This window comes from Streptopelia decaocto (genome assembly GCF_964273445.1).
Source record: "Streptopelia decaocto genome assembly, chromosome: 4".
In the NCBI taxonomy this organism is placed as follows: domain Eukaryota; kingdom Metazoa; phylum Chordata; class Aves; order Columbiformes; family Columbidae; genus Streptopelia; species Streptopelia decaocto.
The window spans coordinates 40,785,428-40,813,371 of NC_138658.1; the positions used below are offsets into that span (position 1 = coordinate 40,785,428).

Consider the following 27,944-nt stretch of genomic DNA (forward strand, 5'->3'; position numbering starts at 1 on the left):
TGCTGTGAGCAATACAGTTTTCATTCCTCTTTTTACCTCTTGCTTTTACTGGTATAATGCACTGTGAAATTTGATATGAATCTTGGGAGCATACCAAAAATGGATAATTAGCTGCAGAAGGAATAAATACAGTCAGATATGCAAAACTCTCCCAAGGGAGAGAAAAGAAGCAGATGCATTCTGATGAATTAGTGAAAATTGGGCTTTTGAAATTTCCCAGCCAGTGCTGGTGGCTGTAGTTGAGCCCTTCAGGCTCTGCTGGCTGTGAACAATGGAGATACAGATCTTTTTTTTCTTTTTTTTTTTTTCTTTTAAAAAAAACTTTAAACGTAAGATGTTTGGCACTGGCGATAATCGTGGCCCCTCCTACTGTGCCAGTTGAAACCACTTCCTACATAACCAGAACATATCGCTCCCTGTGATTCTGAAGGTATTTTACATTTCAATACAAGCTTTCATGCACTGAACTGTATTTCTTACAGACAGTACCTTTGAAAAAAAGGAAGATAATTTTTTAGGAGACAAATAAGAATGAGTCTAACAGCACCTCATTTTCAGAGCTCAGACTTACTGTAAAATCGTGCTTGAAGCACTAACCTGCTTTAATTTAAAACACTGGAATATATAATCTAGTAATTAATTGTTTTACTGTTGATTTCTGTTTAGCAGTTGAATCTAAAAAAAGTAGCATTTAAATTGCTGCTGAAAGTATTTCAGATTATGTATTTATTAATATAAAGCTTATTAATGTAGAATCATATCACAGAGTTTGGATCTGGTCTTGGGGTAGTTTGTTGTAGTTTTGAGTAAATTTTAGCACTGGACTCATTGTACTTACATGTGTTCAGGTTCCGTGTTTTTTATTTCAACTGTGCCTTCTGTCATGGCTTGGATGACTTATATTTCTCACTGGTTTGATGAAGATGATTGGTATGAAGGACAACAACGAGTAAGAATTGTTTAAATTAGTATTGTCTCTTTTACTTCCTTTATATTTTACTTAAGATGCTGTTTACTATATTACTAGTACCAACAGTAATATTTCCGTAGTGGTACTAAGAAGGTATTTTTAGTAGTTTTAATGAGATCTTGAATCATAGATAAGAACATCTAAAATGATTTTTTTGAAAATTAATGTTGCTACCTGGATAAAAGATATTGAAAGTTGAGTAGCCACTTATTTGCATTTTTTAGGTTACATAATGTAATTAGTGGTAGTTCTTTAATATGTAATGAGATAGAAATCCAGCATTTAATTTTATTGTAGTAAGAGGAATTAGTATACTGTGCATGGAGTAAACTAAAATAACTATAAGCAGTAATTGAGTAAAAAAAAATATATTTGGGAGATATTAATTCACCTAGGATCATTTCCAAGTTGTATCTTGGATACCTGTATATTTTTATTAACATTTTTCCATGGAGGAGTTGTTACTATAGCAACATTTGCAGGATATCTTGTGTGGTTGTGCGTTGGTTCGTTTTTTGTTTTTTGGTTTGGTTTTTTTTTTTTTTTTGGTTGTTTTTTTTTTTAGTGTTTATTAACTGCATGCCTTGGGCAAGCTTGATCTGCTGCTGCTGCTTTCATAGATTTATAATGGGAAGTGTATTTAAGTCACGTTTCTTTCACTTTAACAAGCTCCTTTATGTAACCATATATTTATGTAATTTCTATTTCCCTTTTTGATAGTATATTCACAGCTTTAGAATCAGAATGCAGGAGATGCTACTGAAACATAAGAGCCAGCAGCTGCTTTAATTATATTATTGTATATTGGCAATGCCAGTTATATGCTCCTAAGTGTTAAAAACCAGCAGATTTTAATACTTTTCCACTGTTCTCATGTTACGTGTCACTCATGACATGAATGTTTCAGAGGTGGAAATATTTTTCAATAGCTTCTCATCAGGGATTCAGTTGTGAGATGTGTCAAGAGGTAACTTCATCCAAAACCAGAAGTGTCGTCTGTAATTTGCCAGCAGAAAAACAATCTTCAGGTGATTGTGATAGCACTGAGTTGGAAGATGAGAATGAAATTCTTATGGAGAGTCTTGGATGCTTTGCACTGAAATTAGACTTGGTTGTATGTACTTCTTTGTATTACATTCAGTGCCTGAAAACTAGATGTCTGGTGGCATATTACTAGCCAATACTCTATAAGTTATGGTTTTGTTACCACTGCTATGTATGATATGCTCTGTTTCAAACTCTGGTATTTTGTAATGTTACATTGTTTGCCTTAGGTTTTTTAAGCAGGGTATCTATGTTGGATTAATATATTTGTTTTAATTTCAAATAAGTGTTTGTGCAATACAATATCAGTGTCTGTAAAATACAGTCTCAGGCTGTGATTTCAAATCTAAACTTTTTCCAAACTTCAGCCAGAGGTCCACAACATTTTTAGGATTTCTTCCCTTGTGAAGCCGGAGATGCTGTGATTAAATCAGTTCAAGTAGTATTTGGCTCTGGATTTATTGTGGAGGTTTAAAATGTCTGTGAACTCTGGTGTAACTCTTGTTTGTTTAAAATGATCTTTCAAATAATAGTGTTCTGTTCCTAATCAGCATCTGGGTAACTGAATGCACTGATTTTGAACACTTGCTAGGTTATTGAAAGTTCGGAAATGTAATTTACAAATGTTGGCTACAAGAGTCTAGCTCCTGGTGGTTTTGAATAATCTTCATGAAATTCAAAGCCTTGTCCAGGGCAGTCTCTTCTTGCCGCTGGTTAGTCATCTGATTCTCCAGGAGTCACAGATGGTCTGTGTGCCATGAATTGGATACAAAAGTGGAAAAAAGCCTTTCCAGTTTTTGCAGAGAAGCATGCAAACTCTCTGTCTATACTGCTCAGTGGTAAGCTATCAACCAACTTGGCATTTTAACAAGTGGTAGGCTACCTAGGTTAAATCCTGCTGAGAAATATGAAGGGCTTAACTTTTGGTTAGAGCAGTACTTACGTAACTTACACAAACTTACATAATTATTCTACATCATGACCATCATGATTAATGTCGTCAGTCTTTGCTCATCTTTTGCTCAGAAGCAGTTTCTTGCAGGAGTGTTTGTACAGTCTGAGTAAGACTAGAGACCTGCATTATTAACTGCAGTTTGATTTTTCACATCAAGAACTGAAAATTCTTTGTAATTTTGTGGTATACTCCACATAAAGTAGGAGGAATTTTTGTTTAACGGGTGTAGCTCAACTGGAATTGAGATATCTGGTTCTTAAGAAATTATAACTGACATATGACACTGCCATCTATTTCTTTGTTTCTATTTTTTTTTCCCCTTTGAATTTTAATAAAAATCTGTGACAACTGCCAAAGTTTTCATAGTGTTAGATTTCTTCTCATTATTTGATGTACTTACTTTTCCTTTTGAGAAGGTATTGGTTGTGCTTGATAATTATGAATTGATGAATACAAGCACATCTCTTGATAATTAAAGGGTGCTAAGTGATGGATTTTTAAGCTATTATTATTCAATAAATATTGTTGTTGTACAGTTGGGAAATACAACAAGCAATGAAATACACTGAATAGCTGAAGCAGAGAAAAAGGAGTTAGGTAAAAATTAAAATGGTGCCTGTTAAAGAGCTGCAGTTGCCAGGCTACTGACGCTGCCGTTTGTGTGTGTGGTGCGACGCAATGCTCATTTTTTTCTCCCTGCATCCTTTAGTAACTGTATTATTCTGTGAACATCAAGGTTTAGTTCTTTCATCTGTCAAGTAAAGTGATTTCATTCTACAACCAGCGCAAGATTTTGCATTTTTGGGAGCAGCAAGGTATTGGAATGAACATGGGAATCCTTAAGTGGTTTACAAAAAATGATACCTATGCTAAGGTAGGGATTATTAAGTTATTGATATATAGCCATGTCTATGCATCTAGTCCATTCAGTTATTTTTAAATAATATTAAATTTAAGGCATACAGAATTTCAGTTTAATGGGGTTTTTGGGCGTTTGTTTGTTTGTTTGGGGTTTTTTATATATTTAGCAACAAGGAAGGACTTTGAATGTTGCTGCTCATACCAATTGGAAAGAAAAAAAAAAAAGTTTCTGTTGTCCTTCCTCTGCCTTTCATCTCCTTGGAAACTGTGGGCATCCTTTGATAGCTTCTCCAATGTGGTGTATGTCTTTTACATGCACAGATTTTTTTCAGTGTATACTTAAGAGTCCATTGTATAAAAGTGCAACGTTTGAAATCATACATATATGTATTTATTCAGTTATACTGAACTGGATTTCTAGTTTTCTGCCATTTTACTCACACTATTCTGATGAATGCTGCTCTCTTCCTTGTAGTATAAGTATGTTCAACAGAAATCTATAAAGTCTGAAAAGATCTGCAGGAAACTGCTTTGATGCATGATGCTTAGAAGACAGTAACAGTCAGTAACCCATAGAATTGTGATTTCTTCTTCTAGATACCATTGTACTGCATTTCAAAGCAAATGCTTCTTAATATTAACAAGTTTAAACCAGCAAATATTAGTAAATGAAGTGCAAATTCCTTTCTCTAATACAGCTCAGAATATTTTACATATGTATTTTTTACATATGCTTAAATAGAAAAATCTACATGAAGACTCAAAGCTTAATAATGCTTCTTAAGCATGAATTATTAACTCAGTGAAATAATGATGTATCACAAAGCAGCATTTTTCGTCCAATTGTTGATCTTATTTAGGAGACATTTTCATCTAAATATCAGACTTTAAGAAAAATATCACATTATCAAAACAATGGTTGCTTTAAATTAAACTTGTGAACAAGGCTTCTGTTGGTGGATATCTTCTAAAAACATATTAGAGTTACCTTTTGCCTTTAATGTAAAAGTAGACCAAAAGACAAATTTTACTAAACAGTAAAATAACATTAAATGGCAAAATCAGAAATTTGAAGTCTATTTTTTGTCACTTGGTAGTGATGATGATGATTCTTTAGATACAAAGATAAATTTCTTTCTGTGGGATTCATATCATTTGTGACATCAAATGGATGGCAGATGAACTGCAAGGTGGTGCAATTTATAGAACTGTTCCCTCTAGAACCTCTAATTTGCTTCAGAAGTCAGGAGAATTGTTGGCAGAGACAGAAAGGAAGTCTAAAAGCCAAAGCACTTGTCTGCAGCAGAGCTCTCTCTTGCAACTTGTTTTTCTGTACATTTCTGTTCTGTTGTTGTACAGTCCAAAACATTCAGAGGGTAACCATGGGTGTTTCATCTTCTTTAGGCATTTAGAACTCACCCAGAACATTTAAGCACTATGACTACAATCAGTGTTACCTTTGAGATGATTGGTCCCAAACATTCGATCTGATCCTGATTTTCTGCTAAAGAAGCATACAAAATAAGCTTTTTTTTTTCTTTCACTCTTTCCAAAGTGAAAGAGGGAGACAATCTCATGTAGGTTGCTTCTTATATTTCTTCATTAATATTTATCTTCTAAGCAGATACCTCCCAAACACATAAGAAAAGTGGAAGATAAAACTGATCATTTGACTTTATTTCATCCCTTGTATATATGCATTAAAACAAAATTTTGTTAATATTTGTATAATAAGATTTTTGTCAGTATTGACTGATAGATTCCATTGGATACTATAGGTCACTGTTACTATACTTGTACAAAGTTTTTTCTAAATGCACCTTAATGGCATTCAGAAAAATATTTCCCCCTCGATACAGTTGATAGCAAGCAGGTAGAAAGTGATCTGTAGCCAACGTATCTCTCTAAAGCTGCTACACAGCATTACATTGCATAACAAACAGTTGCTCCTTTAAAATACTTGATTGTGTTTGAAGTATTAGCATATAGTTTATTTTGTCCAGCTGTCTTTGTGGGGGATGAAGGGAAGAAGAGAACAGAGAGGGCATTGCACTGTAATATAGAAGGTGTTGAAGAAGACTCCAGAAGAAAATGAAAGTGATCAAGAACAAATCAAGATGTATTCAAGTTTTCATGTGCTGTTCTCGCCTTTTTTTCCTCCCAAATGGATTCCCGTGAATGGTGTTAAAATCCCTTTCTTGTGTAGCACTGAAGCCTCTGAACATCTGCTTGGCTTTATTTTACATGCATTCATTTGTACCTCATAGACACAAGATGTTGCTGTTAAAACTTAAATGTTAGCTATATTTTTATGGTACATATGTATATATTATTTATCGGAACAAAAATGTATTATTCTGCTCTTTAACATTCTGTCATCTTGTTGTAGTTTAATGAATTTCTGTTTTAAAGGCAAAAATGTCACAGGTTAAACAAGTGGGACTTTTAGCTGCTGGATGTCAGCCATGGAACAAGGATGTATGTGCTGCTAGTGGAGACAGATTTGCCTACTGTGCTACCCTTGCTATTTATATTTATCAGGTAAAATTATTTTTATTTAACAGACTACTTACATTTTTACATTGTTGCCTGTCTCACTTTGAACCTTTTCAATAAATGTTTCTACAATGCTTTTGGAAGTATGATTGCTGCTGAGATGATGTCTCTATAAAGCTCAATCTACCATTCAAGATATCCCTTCCAAGTTATTTTTTCTCCTTTTTGTAGCTAGTGCAAAAGATTGATGTAAACTTTGTTTGAAGTTGTATGTGTCAAGAATTATTCTTGAAAGATAGGCTCTTAATCTAGCAAACACTTCAGATGAATGAAGTGCAGGGATAGGAGAGCAGGTTCTGAGAGAGAAATTAAGTAATTCCGTGGTTTTATTTGAAGCTGTAGTGTAAAAGTAATCTTTTGAAGTAGTTTAGTCTCCTGTGCCAAACTGAGGATTCAGTGGCCCACCTTTCCTGGATTTGTAACAAGTTATTAATTTCTTCATTTCTGAACTGCTCAGCACCATGAAGGTGGCAGTTGCTATACATAAAGACCTAATTAAAAATAGAAGTGCTGTGTTGTGGAATTTTCAGACTGGGAAATATGTCAGGAAATAAAGGATGTGCTTTTTTTAACTTCTTCAGTTATACTACTAGTAAGATTAAAATAAACAAAATTTACCGTGTCAGGTTTGGGCATTTGATTTTTTTCTAGATTTTATTTTACTAAGTGATTTAAGCAATTAGGAGGATTTCAAACTCATTTATGTATTCTATCCTGTTTAACCCCTTGCAGGTCACTAAATGATTGTTGCCATGCCTATAAAGCAATTTAGGATTGTGTTTAAATGCAGTTAATAATAGAGTATAATAGTTAATAACAAAAAAAAAAAAAAAGGATAGATTATGTTAATACTGGTTGTGTCAATTGAATATTTGACAACTTTTCTGTCCAAGTCAAAGGTATGAGAATTTAATTTACTGAGATGTCAGGTACTGACAATTGTTAAATCCACTGCAAATTCATCTCTAAGTCTAAAACTGTTATATGGACTGTTCTCCAACCCAACAGTACTTAAAGTGAGTTTAGAAAACATGTATTTCTAAAAGGAATTTTACTTTTTGTTTAGCTGGATCACCGATACAATGAATTCAAACTCCGGGCAATTATGGCTGAGCATAAGAAGACAATCACAGCCATATCTTGGTGTCCACACAATCCTGACGTGTTTGCAAGTGCCAGTGCAGATAGTTTAGTGATTATTTGGAATGTGACTGAACAGAAAGTTGTGGCCAAGCTGGACAATACAAAAGGTACTTCAGACATGTTGATCTATTTTATCCATACAGCTTTTTCACCCACAGGTATCAGAAATACTTGATATAGAGTGAATTCTAAGCAGTTTATAGGCCAGAGGTTAAACAATTGCCTAACACAATATTCTTGTCAGATTTTTTTGCAGTTCATTTTAGAAAATAATGGTGGCATGTTTGAGTAAATTGCTCTGAACCATCTAGTAACTGGTAAAGAAAGAGGTTGCTCTTTTTTCTAAAGTACTTGACCAATTAGTGAACTGACTGCGCCGTTGCCTTCTTGTTGAGCAAGGAGAAGGGAAAAGAACTGTATAAAAGGATAAATAATTAGGCTTTAAACCTTCTGTGTTTTCATGATAACTTCATGGAAGTGAAAGCAAGTAAAATGTAGCCTTCAACAGATTGATGTATAAATTATTGGTGAAGCTGAAAAACAGTTTTTGTTTAAATATCCTAATGCTTGCCTACTTGCATCTTCTCTCAGGACTTGAAACTGCTGATTAGGAGATTGTGATAGAAGTCTAAGGGTTTAAAAGTTTGTGTCTGTCACCTTTCCCTGCCCAGTTCTGATTCATTCCCTTCAGTCAAACCCTATTTCTTTTCTTACAGTCAATGTCTGTCAGGTGTCCTTGACTCTTACATTGGCATTCTTGGAAAATAGGTGCAGCCCAAGAACAGTCAGTATCTCAGGATCTCGTAAGACATTTCAGGACCTGCTACACTGTTCTTTCCAGAGCACTTAGGATACCTCTGTACATCTTCAATATCCTGCAAAATGAATAAATAGTAAAAAACACATTGATTCGATCTATTCAAACAGGAATATTGTATCAGATTATGCATTAATATAAAAACTTACATTTATTTTTCAGTACATTGCCTGTTTAAAAAACTACTTCAGCCAAAGATTACATGTTAAAGACGTGTTGTTATTATTATTTTAAACCTTTTTAAAGCTGATTTGCTTTTAAGATAATATGTGTAAACCTCCTATAAATGCTGCTTTTACTGTCTTTGATACCACCATATTAAATTGTCTACATACAAACAGTTTTGAATTCTTAGCTTGAGGAGTTTTTCTTACTGTCGTTTGTTCCTTCAGAGACACACCATTAAATTATGAGGTTAATGATGGCTGGAGATGTTAAGGTCGAAATCCTTAAACTGAAATGCCTAGAGTTAGGTGTTAGACAACTGAATTTAAACTGGTATATATCCAGAAGGAAGCTATTGAGAGTTCTCTTTAAGAGCTAGCTTTCCAATTTTGTCATAAATATCTGCCTCTCTTGTATTTATCTCTAAATTTCATTGTGTTTTGCAAAAATAGACATTTTAAAGTTTTCAGTATTTTTTCCACCTTAGTAGCAAATAGCTTACAGTAAAATATAATGGTAAACAGAATTGTAAATGAATGAAAGTATTGTTTACAGGATCAGACTTATCTTCTTTCATGTGTGAGATTATCTTTGACACTACTGAATTATAAATATAATAAAATACAGTCCATCAAAGTAGCATTAAAATAACGTGGAAAATAATTCTACTTCCTGCCTATGGATATGTGTAATTTACTTTTACACCATAAGATGTTCACACAGTTATCTAAATTTCAGTCTAATAGTTTTTGTATAGAAGAATAGTTATTGCTACAACTTTTCAAAACAATTGCTGATACGGAGTCAAGCAGTAATACACTGAATTTCAAATCCTGGTTCTTATAAGGTTTACCTGTGTGTTTCAGGAATTCCTGCGTCACTTAGCTGGTGCTGGAATGCAGGTGATGCAGTTGCATTTGTGTCCCACAGAGGTCCATTGAACATTTGGACTATCTCAGGACCTGACAGCGGGCTAACTGTACACAGAGACGCACATAGTTTCTTGTCAGACATCAGTCTGTTTAGATGGCATCCAAAGAAAAAAGGAAAAGTAGTATTTGGACATACTGATGGAAGCCTGTCTATTTTTCAACCAGGTAAAAACTGATATGGTAAAATATTTCTATAAATATATATTATTTTTGTCTGCATATGTGTGCAATTCTGCACTTTTTTCATTTGGGCTTTAGAATGTGTGTACTTACATAAAACTTGTTCTTAGTTTATAGTGTTCCTATTCCTTCCTTTTCTAAGATACAGAGCATAGAGCATTTTCTCTGCATCTTTTCTCTTTTTGTAGACAAGATAACGTTACAATTTTCAACAAGTACAGTAAACTAGTTTTTTTAGGGAATGATAACAGCAATGGGCTTCTTCTGAATTATACTTCCCAGCAAGTTTGTTCTTCTGAATGAACTGTCTTGAATCTTTCACTTAGGCTCTTACTGTGCTTGCATTTTTTCTGGAGTCTTACTACTTAAAATTCTAGAGTCCTCTTCATTTTTGTAGGTAGAAGATCATGTCACACTTTGTATTATCTTCATGATTCTCTTCTATTAAAGACTATATGGGAAAATATTTGTTTGTCTGAAATCCATCGAGCATATTTGTGCATATTTTATAAATTGTCCAGTACTCTGCTAATGAAGATATCTTGTTCATAGGCTAATCTGAAGCTAAAATTTAGCTCTCTTTTATAAATAGTTTCATTCAAAGATGGATATCTGCATTAGGTGGACTATTTCAGATTTTTTGGCTACTTTTCCTCCATTAAAAACTGATTTTTCAACTTTGTAATAAAAGTTGTTCTGTAAATAATGTGTTAATTTTACATACCGTTATGCTCCAACAGCCATGAAAAATTTATTCTCCCTCAGTTCAGTCTACAACGTCGCTCAGTATGTCACAGAGGAAACATTCCCTTGCTTCAGTAGTGCTGGCTGAATTAGTATTGGCATTGGGAAAAGAAAGTCAGTTTTAAAATCATAAACTCTAAATATGTACCAAACTGAGACTTCTCATGATATTTGTCTAGAATGATTCAAATATTAAAACAGAAATAATGGAAAATTGACTTAAAATGTCAAAATTATTTTCTGCAAACACAAATATAATATTGGGCTAAAAAGCTAGCAGTAGTGGCAGTTTTGTATGTACCGTGACTCAAGTTGGTATCAAAAATTTGATTACTGAAAGTTATCCATTACTGCTGGGATAAAACCTACTTGCATCAGCTTGAAAATTGAATTTATCACAGAAATTTTGCCTCTCTCTCTATTTAGGATAGTTTTTGTTGTTATTCTAATATTATGCTTATTAAGATAATTTAAAAGTAAGAATAAACTATAAAATTTGTTTCTCATTCTTAATTTGTATAAGATTATTGGTTTCCAAAAGAGGACTAAGGAGTTGGAAGTTTATACACAGTTGGGTAAAAATTTTTGTCAGAACTTTCACTGAAAATCCGGGATTTAAGTAGTGCAGTTTACTTGTACTTAACAAAATCTTTAGAATTGAAAAGAAAATGTTGCATTTCAGGCTTTTAAAAATGAACCTTTCAGGTTTTTATTTTAAAACTGTTTAGAATTTCACTTTTTCAAAATTATTCAAGAAAAGTAATACACTTTCTGTTGCATGATATTAAGTGTTTTTTAAACCTGATCACACTTCATTAAATGCATGTAAAAAACTTTTTAGACAAATGGGTATTTTTGAGTTTTATGTAACAAAATAATCACTGATCTGCAGAGCTCTGCTTATAGATTAGTTGTCAGAACTGACTAGAAAATTTTACTATGTGGAATAAATTAGTACAACAAATTCAGATGCGTTCAAGAACAACCACCACTAATTGAAATACCATAGAGCTGCTGTTCAAAGCCCTGACCTGCACGCAATAAGAAATTTGCATATTTCAGTTCAAAGGGTTATATTCTTGTAATTAAGACAATGATATTGGAGCAATCATAGTTACTTTGAAAGAACACAGACCAGTATTAGTTTTTTTTTAACTTGCTCTCTTTACAGTATTAGAAAAGTATGAAAAATTTGTTTAGATAAAAACTTAGATGTGTTTAGGAATAAATAATGAAAATTTTGGTGAACAGATAAATACATTAAAACATGTTTCAAAATTAGCTAATATTGAAAAATGGATTGTGTCACTGTAACTACTGTAACTGTGGTTACACTTTTACAAATGACTTTAATACGTATCAACATTCAGATATTAGGTTGGTGCAAAAGTAATTGCAGTTTTTGCATTGTTGAAATTTGCCGTTTGCTATTGGAATACATTATTAAATAAATGTGGTTATGCTATACATCGTTTTAATGTGCTTTTCTTGCTTTGTTTTTTGGCTACTGAGTTATTACTTGCTATTTATTTTATATCTACTTTGAACTATGGAAGTGATGTTAAACAAAAAGCAAATTTGAGCAATTTCCTCATTTAAGTTCAAAATGGGTTGTAAAGCAACGGAGACAACTCACAACATCAACAAGGCATTTGGCCCAGGAACTGCTAACAAATGTACAGTGCAGTGGTGGCTGAAGAAGTTTCACAAAGGAGATCAGAGTGTTGAAGATGAGGAGCATAGTGGCCAGCCATTGGAAGCTGATAACAACCAATTGGAGCAGTCATCGAAACTGATCCTCTTACAACTACAAGAAGTTGCCGAAAAACTCAACCTCAACCGTTCTATGGTCATTCAGCATTTTAAGCAAATTGGAAAGGTGGAAAAGCTCAATAGTTGGGAGCCTCATGAACTGACTGAAAATCAAAAACATCATCGTTTTGAAGTGTTGTCTTCTCTTATTCTATGCAACAACAATGAACCATTTCTCGATCGCATTGTGATGTGAGACTAAAAAGTGGATTGTATATGACAATTAGCGATGGCCAGCTCAGTGGTTGGACCAAGAAGAACCTCCAAAGCACTTCCCAAAGCCAAAATTGCACCAAAAAAACCCCACAGTCACTGTTTGGTGGTCTGCTGCCATTCTGAACCACTGCAGCATTCCGAATCCCAGCAAAACCATTCCATCTGAGGAGGATGCTCAGCAAATTGATGAGATGCACTGAAAACTGCAATGCCTGCAGCTGGCATCAGTCGACAGAAAGGGCTCAATTCTTCTCCAAAACAACGCCAAACCACACATTGCACAACCAATGCTTCAAAAGTTGAAGAAAATTGGGCTAGGAAGTTGTGCCTCATCTGCCATACTCACCTGATCTCTTGCCGACTGACTAGCACTTCTTCAAGCACCTTGATAACTTTTTGCAGGGAAAACACTTCCACAATGACCAGGATGCAGAAAATGCTTTCCAAGAGTTTATTGGATGGTTCTTATTTTTTATTAATAAAAATGTGTTTGGGCCTAGTTAATAATGATTTAAAAATCATGATCTGAAACTACAATTACTATTCCACCAACTTAATATAATTGAAAATGTAGGCTTATCCAAATTATCTATTTTTAAAACTGCACATTTCTATTTTGCAATTTGTAGTCAAAATTAATCTGAATTTTGTAACTGATAGCTTTTGAAAAATAAGAATACGTAGAAGAAGGTGGTGTCAATAGGATGAATGTAGGCTGTCTTTAAAAAAAAAAAAAAATAAAGGGACATGTACACACAGAGAATTGGTACTTTTCAATAAGGAATAGAAAGCTAATTTTTTGCCTTGAGATCAAAGTTCAGCCTTTATCTCCCTCATGTCAAAATGTGTAAAATGGCTTGTTAACCAGAACGTGGTTTGTCATCAAGTAAAATCAATTAAAACAAAAAATCCTGTTCCTTACTTGTAAAGGTTTCAGACCTTTTGTGGGATATCCTACAAAACACTATCTTAAGAGAACCTGAACATTGACAAGTTCCTGTTAATTGCTTGGAATTTCAGTGTGATTGACTCATTGAAGGCTTTAGTCTTTCAACTTAAGTGTGAGTCACTGCCCCATAATTAGCAGACTTCGCAACTTTTTTTTTTTCATTACTGTTATCTTCTTAGGTTTTTCTCTCCTGCCTGTACTTAACTTTTATTTTTTTAATTAACTCCAGAACATCCATTAATGTAGAAGTACAATCAGTGTGAAGAGAAAATACGCAAGGTTTAAGATTAGTACCCTCTTTAAAAAAAAAAAAATAGTGCAGTCATGGAAAGCCAAATGTTCTGTACTAGTTTACCTTTCATTTGTTCTCAAAATAAGCACAGCTTCCTTAAATGACCTGTGACTCAGTTGCATGATTCACAGTGCTGATGTCTTCTTTTAATGGAAAATAAAATTTAACAGTTAGGGTTTCCATGAGCTTTGCTTCTGGACTCTTTTGTGAAGCACAGGTAAAACTGAATAGCTTCTGGATAGCCATACTCCCCCACCGGTTAATTGTGCTTTCTTGGGACTGAAGTGTTTGAACATCACTGCCTTTGATGGCTTGGGGACTTTTTACCTTCAGTTCTTGAAAAGCTAACTGAAAAATTACAATTCTGCTTTGTTATCAGTTCTTGTGTTTCATTTGAATGTTGATTTTTGCTCAACAAAAACTCTGAACTAAAATGTAGTTAGGAGACATTATTAAAGAAGGTAAGAATCTCAAAGATTTTGGTAAATTTAGAAAAGTTACCTGATGATAGTTCTGATGTCATTCCTGATGCTTCAAAAGAGACTAGTGCACCTTTGCACTTATCTTATATAAACACATAAATAGAACAGAGAAATCAGTTTATGTAATTAATTGTTGTGCAGTCTTAAATTATTTCCCCCATTTCTGGTAACTGATCTATAAAGTTACCCTAGATACAATGTGCACTAGTAGCATTTCCCCAGAAAATCATAATGAGGGTTATTTTAGTACTCAGGATGTTTCCTGGTGAACAAAAGCTTTTCAGTTTCTTTTTTTTTAGTGTGTATTGGAATAGGCCTTATTCTATATAAATTGTTAATGAGTGTAGGCATCTCATGACATTTTCCATAATATGACAAATTATTTGGATTCTTCAGCATCGAAATTGAAAATTAGATTAAAAGCTGAATAATGGAAGATGTCAATTCATTATTTCTCGAAAAGGGATCTAAAATTTGGGTTTTTTTAATAAAAGATCACAACTTCAAAAATACAGATCTGTGTTGTTAATTATTTGTTTGGACCATACACTGTCTTATAAAACCAAGAGACTGGGAAAAAAAATAAGTGGGAAATAAACATTATGTTAAAAATCGTGGTTTTCTACAGTGTAGATCATCAAGTGAAATATGTCTTTTGTTATGCAGGTGTCAAATTGGATATTTAATGGCCTCTTCTGGCTTCTGAATCTATGCACAAAGTTTTGAAGAAGAAAAAATCTAAAGGCAATTGTTCATAAATAGTTTTTTGACTGCTGCGGTTTTTTCTAGTTCATACTGCTTTTATTTTGCCTTTATTTGCTGTGGAATGCAGATTTACTTATACTCAAATACCTTGTATTTTAGACTGTACTACAGGCCTTTACTCACGGAAATTGTTAGGACAATGTATATGATTTAGCATACTTTTCTTTATTATAAAATTATGTTAATAAACCTGACAGCTGATTCAATTTTCCGCTGTGTTAAAAAGAAATTCAGATCTGATAGCGTCAGAAGTACTTTAAATCAAATATTGCAAAGCCACCTTCATTGATTTTACTGGTGCAGGCAGTGGATCAGGCTACTACACATTTCAGGGAGAGGCAACAATGATGTTTGCAAACCTTGTAACTATTGGAAGGTTATACATTGTTTCATTTTGAAACAATCTGTCTTCTTGTGCTCCTAAAGGTTCTAGAAATCAGAAACATGTTTTAAGACCAGAGTCTCTTGAAGGAACAGATGAAGAGGATCCAGTTACAGCGCTGGAGTGGGACCCTTTGTCAACAGACTACCTTCTTGTCGCCAATTTACATAATGGTATTCGACTAGTTGATTCTGAGTCTCTGTCCTGCATCACAACTTTTAATTTTCCCAGTGCAGCAGCATCTGTTCAATGTTTAGCCTGGGTTTCTAGCGCACCTGGAATGTTTGTAACTGGAGGTAAGCCTTTTTACTTCCTGATTTTTACAAAGGTAATAAATAAAGGAATAAGTATTCAAAAGTGATACTTTAAGACTAACATTTCTGTTTCTAAACATTTGTACAAATAAAACCATACCTGCATTGTACAAGAAAGATACATAAAACTGTGGAAAAGAACAGAAAACTACACAGAAGCAGTTCTTTTTGTTTGTTTGTTTGGTACATAAACAAGTGACTTCAAGCTATTTTTTATAAGGGAAGTGAGACTGTGAGAATATTTTATAATGAAAGAGGTTCAATTGAGTTTATCTACTGAAGTTTAAAAAACTAATGCTAATAATTATCATCCTTAATAGTGATATAACGATGGAGATGACAGCACGTGCTTATAAAATTCTTTTTAGGATTCTAAGTTTAATTCATTGTTATATTTGGATAAACTGCATACCTCTGTGTACAGTAAAAGAAGAATAATAAATTTTTAAAATAATGAATTTCTATGGGTTTTTTTTAAACCTCAGATTCTCAGGTTGGTGTGTTACGTATTTGGAATGTTTCACGTACAACACCTATAGATAATTTTAAATTGAAGAAAACCGGTTTCCATGGTTTGCATGTGCTAAGTTCTCCTCCAAAGAAAAAGTGTAAGTATAATTTTGATTGTTTTTCATTGCACTGGCTGCAAGTTAAGAAAATCTTGTTTGTAAATCTTGTTATATCTATGCTGATCTCTTTAAGTTTGTGTTGGTTCTGTGATTCTTAATTAAACAAAGTAGCTGCTGGTGCCGGTGGACTAGACAAAACTGACTCTTTCTTTAGTGGGCCTGGATTCATACAGGATTTCTCCACTTTTGTTTTTAATGTCATTGGAATACAAGCATTTTACTCTATAATTGTTACTTAATATGAATTTTTAAAAAAATCGTATCCGTTTTTATAGTTTGCTTTTTTAATATATTTTGCCTTTTGTTGTTGTTGTTCTTAAGCATATTCATCACAGTATCCTACTAAAAGTCGCCACACATCCTCAACAAGTGAGGCTGTTCCTCCTCCAACTTTAACTCAAAACCAAGCATTTTCTCTTCCTCCTGGTCATGCTGTCTGTTGCTTCATGGATGGTGGAGTGGGGCTTTATGACATGGGAGCCAAAAAATGGGATTTCCTTAGAGATGTGGTACGTTTCATCTCTGTCTTTGGAATGAGAGTTTATTTGGCTTGTATACTTTCTTCTAAAAGCAAAAACATGGAGAATTAAGTCTTCACAGCTCTGTGAACCAGTTTCTATCATTCAAGAGACTAAGTTTCTAGGAAGCAAAATGACCATTCTGAAGTTGAAAATAATTCTTTATTGCAAAAGACTGAATCCTGTTGGAAGTATTCTGGCAGTTTTTATCCAGAAATGAAGATTTAAGGGCTTGATGTTTTTTTTTAATTGAAATTTTAATTTGATGACCTGGTGGGTTTTCTATAATCCAGATAAAGGTTCTAGTCATATCAGAGAGAAAAATTTATACTACGCAGATGGTGAGGTCACGCAGTTTAAAATGACAAAACCCAAATTACTAAATCTTCTTTGAAGCAGAAATTCAAACCCGGTTTTATCGCATATTAGGTGAGCCTCTTCACTGGGCTTTTGGTTGTTCTTGGGGATTTTTCTGTTTTCCTCTTTCCCTCATCCCTTTTCATTGGAAAAACTTGAATAATTTTCAACTGTACTCCCACAGGTGTTTGGATAGAGACTTCTGGTTGGTGTTCTTTTTAAATTTTTAATAGTTTTGGTCCTGTAAAGCAACTGAGGCTTAAAAAGTTTCCTATATATGATCTGTTTCTCATGTATATGTCAAGTTAAATTCTAAAAATGCATGTCTTGGAAAACAAGCAATTGACATGTGGAATTTCTAATGGATTGAAGTTTAAATTGTAATAGCGTATAGATTGTATTGCGAGCATAGAAAACTTGATGGAATACTAGAAATCTTGTAAAACATGATCAGCATACAAAGTGGTTTTTTTTCAGTTGGATGCTTTCTACCTACAAGGGCAAAATTATTTCTGTTTTTTAAAAAAAACATTTCTCAGTTGTTTTAGCTTTTTTTTTAAAAAAAAAAATTCTATTTGTTAGCAACTAAGTTTCAATGGAAAATGCTAAAATGTCTATGGTATTGCATCACCCTGTTGTTTCAAGGCAGAAATTTTCTGTCTTTAATAAACATCTTTGAAAAGGAGTGTTATAGTCCAAGCTATTTTATGCCATTTAGTTTTAACTGATAAGCCATAACCTACAAGTTATTTTGAACTCATAATTTATCTGACAGGTTAGAATACAATGAGTTTGATCTAGAGTTGGACTTCTGAAAAAGACCAAATGGAATAAAAATGGATTAAATATTTGTTTCATTTAAGGGACATGTTGAGACCATCTTTGATTGCAAATTCAAACCTGATAACCCTGATCTTCTTGCTACAGCTTCATTTGATGGCACAATAAAAGTTTGGGACGTAAATACTTTAACAGCAGTTTACACATCTCCTGGTAATGAGGGAGTTATTTATTCCCTTTCTTGGGCTCCAGGTAAGAATATTTTGCTTTAGGTCTAAATGTTCTTTGAATTAGCACTGACTAGCAGCAATTTATGTTATAAAAGTATTAGTTTGATAGAAGTGTATCTTATAAGCTTTAAACACAACTAAATTATTATCTGTGAAACTTGTAGAATTCAATGCTTCAGACCTTGTTGAGGCTCACCTTTATGAGGAATTATCTCAGCATTTCATAATGGCTCAGAATGGAGGGCACAAAATCTGTAGAGCCTTTCTAGCATTACATGAAGCAGACGATGAAAAGGCTTTCTTTGCCTGGGGAGCAGCTAATTAAAGGAATTTAGATTCTATTTTTTGCTGAAAAAGTGGAACATATGTGGTTAGTTCTTTCTCTTCTTTGTGTAGAATTCCAATCACTAAAGAGCTCTACTTTTAGTTTATTAGAATAGGGAACACCTTTTCTGCAAAACATGTATTTTTTTCTTAGAGAACTCACTGAAGCCAGTGGGAAATTTTCTCCTTAAAACTGTTCTTCAACATACTTAGGTGAACCTGGGAGTACCTTTCTGATAGTTACTGATGTCAATAGTTGATGATAGGGTAGGCTTTCTTGTGCGTGTTAATCCTTCTAGAGTAGGTTTATTTTTCAAAAGGTCTAAATAATTCCGCTCATTGCTTTTCCTATGCTTTTAAACTCTAAGAAATAACAGCAGACAGGAAAAAAATATTGTGGTGGGAAGCTTAACGTAGTTTTCTTATGTGAAATGAATTTGCGCTTTTTTTCATTTCAAAGAGTCTCTTCCACCTTGTTTCTTTTCACAGGTAATTTGTCTTGCTATATGGAATTTACGGCAATATGAAATACAGTGGGTTTTTTGTGTTATTCTGTTTTGAAATTTAAATTCAGTTTGTAGTAGTATCTCACACGGAGAAAAGAGTTTTTTCACTGTGGGGGTGCTTTTCAAGTTTTATACTGTAAGGTTTTGAGGTTTTTTAGGAAGTAAATTTAAGATAATTGGAAGCATATGCTTTAATTTCAGTTCTTTACCATCCTGTCCAAAAGTTGTTGTCCATACCAGACAGAACTTTTCCTGCTTCTTTCACATTCCTTACTCCTAGAGAGTTCCTCTCTACCTAGTACTGTCATTGATCTTCATTCTTAACACATAATCCAGTTCATGCCACCATTTGATTTTGGTCTCAAAAGACCTTTGAACATAGTGATTACTCTTTTTTTTTTTTCTTTCCCTGTCATCCTGCCTGAATTTATTTCCATCTTAGATATGTACCTTTCTAGAATCCTCCTGCATAGAGTGCATTTTCTGCCTCTGAACTATGGTATAAAATAGCAGTCAAATCTTATGTATGAAAGTGCCATATAGCTATTTAGAAAAAGTACAGCTGTATTGTGACAGAGGGTGACTTTGAGGAGAATTTGGTGGCTTTTGGATCAGGCCTGTATTCAGTTTTCAGTCTGGAGTCATATGTCCATAATTTCCACTCTGTAGTGTGATTAAAAATTCAGCTACATTCTTGATGGGCTTAGATGCTGCAGTGGTACAAGATTAAGAAAAAAAAGTACTGTTGTGTGTTCTGTTGCATTCTTCCTGATTTGTTTTAGTACATAGTGAACTTCAAAAGAAAATTTTCTAGTAGCTACAAATTTAAGCTTAGAACAATGAGATTGTATCTCTTTTTCAGTTTGAGTCATATGCATCATGAATATTATTTTCTTTTTGCCTTAACTGCAAGACTTTCAGCTGGCATTGAGAATACTTTTTGTAACAATACAACTTTCATTTTACACTTTCCTCAGAACAGGAATGTAGAAAAGCAGGTCGGGCTTTTGTTGAAATTGATACTTGTGACTTCATATCAAATGCTGGCCTTAAACTATGAAAAACTCTTGTTTATGTGACATTGATGTCTTCTGTTTAAATTACATTTCTTGAATTTAAGTAGAAACATATTTGTCAAAAAATACTGTGATCTTACAAATATCTTTCTCTAAAGGAGACCTGAACTGCATAGCAGGTGCAACATCCAGAAATGGTGGCTTTATTTGGGATGTCCTAAAAGGCAAAATGATAACCAGATTCAGTGAGGTAAGATGAGAGTACATCTCTTTATTGTCTATATGAAATGCATGTTAGTTGTTCCCTCTAATGTTAACAAATAAAGATGGGTCAAAGTTAATATTTTTTAAAAGGTGCTATAAAATGAAAACCTATAGAAAGAATTCTGTGGTTGCCAATCTGTCTCTGAAGCAGAAGTATTTTTACTTCCTCAGACTGGGTTTATGGCATGAGAATGATGAATCACCAGATAGTCTTTGTTATCTTAAAATTGGTCCTTTAGTGGCAAACAGCAAAAGCATAGCTTCTTCTTTCTTAAGTGTGTAAATGTGTATGGATATATAGACTTAAACTGGGTATCAAAATGTAAAATGATGTTATGTATTTTCAAACATAAGGCCCAGAAAAAAATTTCAGTCCCTGAAGTCTGGACCAATAAAGCTCGATTTTGCAGCACACTAAACAGTTTGCCTTATTTAGCATCATGCCTTGTATTACCTGAAATCTGTGCAGGCACTCACAAGTCTTTAAACAGTAACATAGTTGTTATTGGAGCTGTTTTCTGTATTCTTAGTATATAGCTGTAATCTTCAGATTCTACAGACATAATTGTGACAGCTGTATCAGAGGACAAAGTATGCTCTTTAAGAAGATAGAGACTGGGTGGTGGAAGAGGGAGGGGCAGAAAATGGATTTTCATATACATTCAGGAGTTCCTGAGTTCTAACACTCAGATGATTTGCACTTGTGCTACTAAACGTATTTTCTCAAACACTTATCCTGATATACATCCCACCTAAGTTTTCACATACCACAATTACTCATGCCCACTAACTTCATTATTCCAACAAGTAGCTAAGCTTTATTCAAGCTTCAGGTTCATATACTTATGGGTTGCTCATTCTTCAACTTAAACCAGTTTTGTCTCTTGGATCTTGGACACTATGGAAGTTTTACTGTGTCTGTCCCCAGTCCAGTTTTTTTGGACATGGATTCTCAAATATCCCAGCTATATTGGGGACTCACTATAATGTGTTTTTTTACAGTGTACTTTCCTGGGAGAAAAGGGCTGAAGCCCATAGGAGAATAAAATCAAAAAGATGAGTCAATAGATGAGAGAAAAAGGGGTGAATTATTTCTTATTGATAGGTATTTTGCATTTTTTGAAGCATGGAAAGAATGGAATCTTCTGCATTGCCTGGAGTCATAAAGATTCCAAAAGAATAGCAACCTGCAGCAGTGATGGATTTTGGTGAGTGTTATTGGAAGAAAAACAAAATGCTAAATGCCCTTCTCAAGTCAATAAGCTTTGACAGTACTATCAGTGCATAATATTAACACTCTTCCTACTGGCCAAAACTGAGATTGTATTAATCTTCTGTACTTTTTAGAATATGTTTTTCATGATTTTAAGAAAAAAAATAAAGGAAATTTTTGCAAAAGGAATAGCATCTAAGATACTCTGACAGTAAAACTGAATATTGATTTTTATTTAGACAATATTTTTATAGGTTTTTTTATCTGTAGATATGGAGGACACAAAAGCTATCCCACTTTACTTGTCTTAATTTTTAAAATTTTTGAAGTTTGTTATTTCAAGGACTAGGAATCACTATTTTAGAAAAAAAAGTAATTGCAATTCTACTATTACAGGAGCGTAGAAGTAAAAATATATAAATCGTAAAAACTTGCAACTGCCGATTGAGACCGATTTTGCATTTGTCTTTCAGTACATTTTTAAATCCTTATTCATTCTTTTCTTTCGCTACCCATGTTATTTCAGCTCAAACATAACAAGAGCATGAATTTTAGAAAATAATCAATTAACTTTTTTTTTCTTTAACCCTAAAGATCTGTTTGTACTGTAAGACCATAGCTACAACTTAGATTTTTGGGCTGTGAGGGATCATTTCAGGGAGGGAGATACCACAGTGGACATTTTACAGCTCCTCTGAAGGAACAAGGAAACATGATTCAATTGCATGTTTTCTTGGGAAATATATAGTTAGCTTTGTAGTTGAGGGGCTGTAGGAGTAAAGATATCTTGTATTCTTTCTGTATACTTTTTTTGCTATCTGGCTTATTTGCACAGAATCAAACTTGACTTTTGGATAGCCTACTCAGAATGCTTTTTTTCCTCATAGTATTATGTTGTAATTGGTTTCAGTATTATTCGAACTATCGATGGCAAGGTTCTTCACAAGTACAAGCATCCAGCTGCAGTGTTTGGCTGTGATTGGAGTCAGAACAACAAGTAAGTAAAAATCAACACAAATAATTGATAATAGTTACTATTTAAATTGTTTACCAATAAAATAACACAGTGTTATTTAGAATGTGATACTTACTGTAACGTTAGAGCACTGAAATTGTTTCTTTTCCACAGTAGGATATGTCTGTAGCAGCTCTATATTCCTAGTACTGTATTTCATTGGCCAGCATGTTAATGTGTGGAGCAGGACAAGGACTACTTAACTTTCAAAAGAGAATATTTTCATATTGATGGGAGAAAAAAAAATTATCTCTCTGGATATTAATAGGGGAAAAAAAAAGCAGACATTCAATACCAGGAAAGGAAGTTTTAGATTGGCTTCCTGTTAATGTCTGCTAAGCTGAAGATATAGCAATCAACTATTATAAATACACCATGATATGTGTTAACTTTGCAGATAATTCCTAATAACAGCATGAGAGCTTTTAGTCAAAAAACAGTTATACAGTAATTTAATCTCTTAATAGTTGTGTGTTGGGTGCTTGGGCAAACTAGTGCAAATACTATTCCCTGTTGCAACTAATGGATCTTTATCAGGTTTTCTTCTGATTTAGCACATTTAGTTAGTTTATCAATAATTACCTCATAAAAAAGACAAAGGAGGAGCAAAACTAAGCTGTTTTTTAAAGTAAATTGCAAAATCAGCATAATATTTATTGTTAAACATAGGTACTTGTGATCCCAGAGACCGAGGATTTTACTATTTTTATTTTGCAGAGATATGATAGCTACTGGTTGTGAGGATAAAAATGTTCGTGTTTACTACTTGGCAACCAACTCTGATCAGCCACTGAAAGTTTTTACAGGGCATACTGCCAAGGTGTTTCATGTACGGTGGTCTCCTCTGAGAGAAGGAATCCTCTGCAGTGGCTCTGATGATGGGTTTGTATTTCTGAACTTTTAGAAGACTTAAAACCTCAAGTGGGATTATTAGAGGAACTTATGATCTTTAGTGCTGACACCTTCAAAAACTCTGTGAATAATATAATAATCTAAATCTCTGCTTTGTTCAAATTGAGGCTGTAGCTTTACTGTTAGCTTAATATAGCTGGGCAGCAGGATAATTATCTAAAATTGTCATAACTGCTGTAGCAATGCAACTTTCCAAATGCTTTCCCAAGAGCAGAGTCAGTGACTGATACCTGTTACTGCTAGGAGTGCTACAAGGAGGATACCACATGCTTACCTTATGCCTAAAAATATGGGTGCAAGGCCTGCTCTTATTTGATGTCTTTCAAAAGAATAAGTATAATCTGTGGAGATTTTTAAAGGGTGTTAGGTATTTCAGTTTTGTTGGTTTTGATGACATATTGCAAATAAATATTCTGATAAATTAAGTTTGGAATATTGCTTAATATTAATATTAAGAAGTGAGATAAATCATATTTCAGCAGGTGATTTGATGGACATAGGTCTCTTTTATCCTGTTTCAGTACTGTTCGAATATGGGATTACACACAGGATACTTGTATAAATGTTCTTAGTGGACATACAGCTCCAGTACGGGGACTGCTGTGGAATCCTGAAATCCCTTACCTTCTAATATCTGGCAGTTGGGACTATACAATTCGAGTCTGGGACACAAGAGATGGAACATGTTTGGACACAGTTTATGATCATGGTGCAGATGTATATGGTAATATTTTAAAATTTGGTTTACTTCTGTATTGAAATCCATTTTAAAATACTTTTTTAAATATAAATTAATTTAATCAAACTGGTTATTAGATAAACCTAATTATTTCACTACGTTTTTTAAATGCCCTCTCTGCTAGGATTAACCTGTCATCCCAGTCGTCCATTTACTATGGCATCTTGCTCTCGTGACTCCACTGTGAGACTCTGGTCATTGACACCTCTTATAAACCCTGTACAAATAAATATATTAGCAGATAGATGTTGGGATGAGATTATCGGTAATACAGGTAAGTAAATTGTATCAACAGTTGTTTTAATTTTCTGTATTTTACTATGCTACTTTTTTTGTTCTTTAATTTTCATGTATAAACCTTTGTGTGTTTTAGATCGTGCTGTAGAATCTGGTGTTCCTCCTTTGCTGTGTGGTAAAGTTTCCAGGGATATTAAACAAGAACTGGAAAAATTGTCAGGAAATCCTAGAGAAAAAAAACTACAGTGGTTTTCAGAATGTTTTTCAGTAAGTATTCTGCAAATTTAAGGATGTTGTCAGTGTGCATGACTTTATCTTCTGAAGACAGTCTCCAAAACTGAAATTTCTTCTCTACCATTTTTTTTCTCTTAAAGGGAGCTCAGAAAATATGAAAAAATCAATTCTGCCTCTTAACAATTACGCATGTAAAAGTGTCCATGACTGAATTGTTTGTCAGTTGTGAACACAAATTTTTCCCAGAGTGCAATAGGTGGAATAATTTAATTTTCCATAGTGCAAGTTTGATTTGACAAGAATTTTCTATTGAATAAAATTAAAATATGTATTTTATCAATCTACATTGGAGTTTTAAATTTTAATCTGTCAAAGAGATGGATGTTCAAACTTCCCAAATGTGTGTGCTAAAACTGCTATATTACCTTCTAGGAGCTGTAGATCTGGAGGAATCATGCTCCAGTATCCACCCAATGGAGCCTTTGCTCCATTGCACAGTAATATTTCCTTAAATCACTGCAGCATCTCTGTGCAGTTGAGTTAAAAACATAAAGTACTGGGTCCCTGTGAGTGCTTACCTGCATAGGAGCTGAAGTTGAGATAGAATAAGGACAAAAATGACCAAGAACCATAGCTGTCTCAAGCACTGTTGTAATTTAAGTCAATACACTGATCTACGAAGACCTAGTTCATCTGAAATATTTGTTTTGATTTCTAGCTAAATTGAAGTGTATGATTTAGAAATGCTGAAACAATATTCCTCAATTACAAATCTTGAAATTTCCTGGTTTATTAAAAGATATTTTTATGGGATCCCTTGTTTCACAGAAGTTATACGTTGTGATGTCCCATGTCAATTCAATGATAGAACCATTATAACAATATTAGAACTTTCAAAGGACAAAAATTTCTTGTGAACGGCTGTGGTCAGTGTTTTTTGAGTCCAGAAAATCAAGTGTTGTGATTAAACTATAGAGAGTCAAGTATAAGAGCTTTAACAGACTGTAAAAGAGGGAATAGTCTCTCTGTTTTTTTTTTCCTAGTAGGATCTTCTGCCTTTTACCAGCTCAGAAATAATTAGACTTCTAAATTTGTGATCCTGTTATTCTTAGAAAAGCTCCTTCAGGTCAAAGACTTAATAATTATTTTTAGGCTTTTAATTTGTCTCTTCTAGACCTCACTGAATGTTAAACCATTGTCCTAGTTCTACAGGATTGATTCAAATGTAAGACCAATAAAAATGCTTTAAAATTATTAAAAAAAAAAAAAAAAACCACAACCTTGACAGCCTGCAAGATTTTGTGCACATACAGATATACCATATGTGGGTATTTTAAGATTTAATATTAAGATAGTAAAACAGGTTGTGACATTCGAGCCTTGAAGTTGTTTTTTACCTGGCCCACACCTTTGCTTTACAGAAAATGCTAAACAATTACTGGGGCAGCTCCTACATCCCAGCAGCTGCATGTTGTTTTATGCCAGCAGTAGCCACCAGATCACTTGTATTCCTTTAGGAGCAAAAGGGAAAATGCGAACCCTCCTCTGTGTCCACACGTATCAAATACTAATGTTCATGGATCTTGCTGTGTCTTCACAGCCTTCAAGAAGACTGAAGGTGTTGTAATGTCTTAAACTAATTCATGTCTTCATAGTAAAGCTTCTAATACGGAAATGGTCTGAAATTGTATTTCTTGGAATTGACTGACATGTTTTCCAGTGTCCTTATAAATCCAAGTTTCTCTATTGAACATAACTGTAATACAACGCTTTTCTTCCCTAACAATTTTAGCCTCCGGGAGGCAGCAAAAATTTGTGGGATTTAGTTGCTGTAATAAAAGGACAGGATGACACTTTGCTTCCACAAAACTACTGCAAAGGTATTATGCACATGAAACATCTCACTAGATTTAGAATGGTAAGTGAAGCATAAATAGTATGTGAAATGGTTGTTAACCCACGTAGTCTTTCACTCTTTAAAAATAACATTTAATGCGTTACAAAAATTGCAGTCTATTTTACGTCTAAAGATATTTGTGCAATATCAGTTATCTGTGCAATGCTAGTTTGTTAGAACAACAGCATCTAGGGAAGTCCGTGTGAATTGATGCACACTCACTGGTGCTAGGTTACATTTATTAACTAGAAAAGCGGTTTTCAAAATAATGAAAAAAATTACAAAGCAAGCATCACTACAGCTTGAGCTACAAAGGAAGTTTGTCTTCCCTATTACATATGCTGTACCTTTATATTCAGTGAAGTAAAATTATTTGGGTGTGTAAACATGAAGTTTTAGTTATGTTCAGATGCAGAGACAGAGGAATTCATGTCTGAAAATGGAGGAGAGTCAGCAAAAATATGCTGTGTAGCTGTGTGGAAGAAGGAGTGCAATAACAAGAACCTGTCATTAACACAGATATGCATCTGAAGAGTGACTCAGGTGTGAACATGAAATTCAAATACTAGGCCATAAATTTATGAGTAGCTGCGTATATGAATATACAACCAGTCATACTATTTGCACAGACTATGGGAATGCATGGTTTTAGCAGGATGCCATACTCTAATGACTGGGTTGGAAGTAGAGGAGACATATCTATTGTATGGATCAGGAAATGCATAACTCCCCACTTTCCACCCCTAGGGCTGAATACCTGCCAGGTATCACCTGGTGTTTGCTGTTGCAGGCCGTCTCTTTTACAAAATCACAGACTGTTAAAAAGTGTCCTTCATACCTTATGAATCTTAAGTAATAGAAGTTTTTATTGGTGGCATTAATTGTAATAATAGCAGCTGCTCTGTTAATACTGTGAAGGGGCCAGGGGGAGGTGGGGGTGAAAACGTGTCTGTGTGTCCAAAAAGCAGCTTTCTCAGCCAGTTAGTCTGAGAAGAAATTCATTCTTGACTCATAGAGTGCAACCAGACTGTTTATCCCTGCAACACGATTTCATGCATTTATAACTTGGGTTACCTAGAGTACCTACAGTAATTGCTGATCATTCTGTGGATCTGGATTAAGTGTTCACATTAATTGAAAGCATTTTGTCCCCTTTTTGCTGACTCAGAAACCTGCTTGAGAGCTTTAAGAGAAAACAGGGGTTAGGGTGATGCCAGCTGCTTGTATGTGGCTGCTGATACAATTTTTTCCTTAGGAAACTGGATAATGACATCACAGTACCTAGACATTTCAGAATGAAGTAGGGACCTAGGGCAAGTGTGTCTTTTCTGTTTCTAGTGAACAGAGAGGATATATTTGAGAATTCAGCATGAAAATTATAACGATAGAGGTGCCAAGTAAAAGAGTAACACAGCTTTAAAAAAAAAAAAAAAAACAAAAAAAAAAAAACAACAAACTAAAAAAAGAACAAGATCCTTTTCCTGTATCAGCAAC

At 34.0% G+C, this 27,944-nt stretch overlaps 1 protein-coding gene across 1 annotated transcript in view; it reads left to right on the forward strand.

Annotated features, from left to right (window-relative positions):
• Positions 1 to 868: 868 nt before the first annotated feature.
• WDR17 (WD repeat domain 17) overlaps positions 869 to 27,944 on the forward strand; it is a 43,306-nt gene continuing 16,230 nt past the window's right edge. The window contains exons 1-16 of the mRNA XM_082051350.1: positions 869 to 949; positions 6,243 to 6,371; positions 7,453 to 7,636; positions 9,378 to 9,608; positions 15,310 to 15,561; positions 16,065 to 16,187; positions 16,530 to 16,717; positions 17,947 to 18,115; positions 20,098 to 20,189; positions 21,329 to 21,411; positions 22,327 to 22,413; positions 23,149 to 23,313; positions 23,865 to 24,067; positions 24,207 to 24,356; positions 24,456 to 24,586; positions 26,346 to 26,471. Coding sequence (XP_081907476.1) covers positions 884 to 949; positions 6,243 to 6,371; positions 7,453 to 7,636; positions 9,378 to 9,608; positions 15,310 to 15,561; positions 16,065 to 16,187; positions 16,530 to 16,717; positions 17,947 to 18,115; positions 20,098 to 20,189; positions 21,329 to 21,411; positions 22,327 to 22,413; positions 23,149 to 23,313; positions 23,865 to 24,067; positions 24,207 to 24,356; positions 24,456 to 24,586; positions 26,346 to 26,471 — 2,379 coding nt within the window. The 5' untranslated portion in view covers positions 869 to 883. The remainder of the gene's footprint in view (positions 950 to 6,242; positions 6,372 to 7,452; positions 7,637 to 9,377; positions 9,609 to 15,309; positions 15,562 to 16,064; positions 16,188 to 16,529; positions 16,718 to 17,946; positions 18,116 to 20,097; positions 20,190 to 21,328; positions 21,412 to 22,326; positions 22,414 to 23,148; positions 23,314 to 23,864; positions 24,068 to 24,206; positions 24,357 to 24,455; positions 24,587 to 26,345; positions 26,472 to 27,944) is intronic.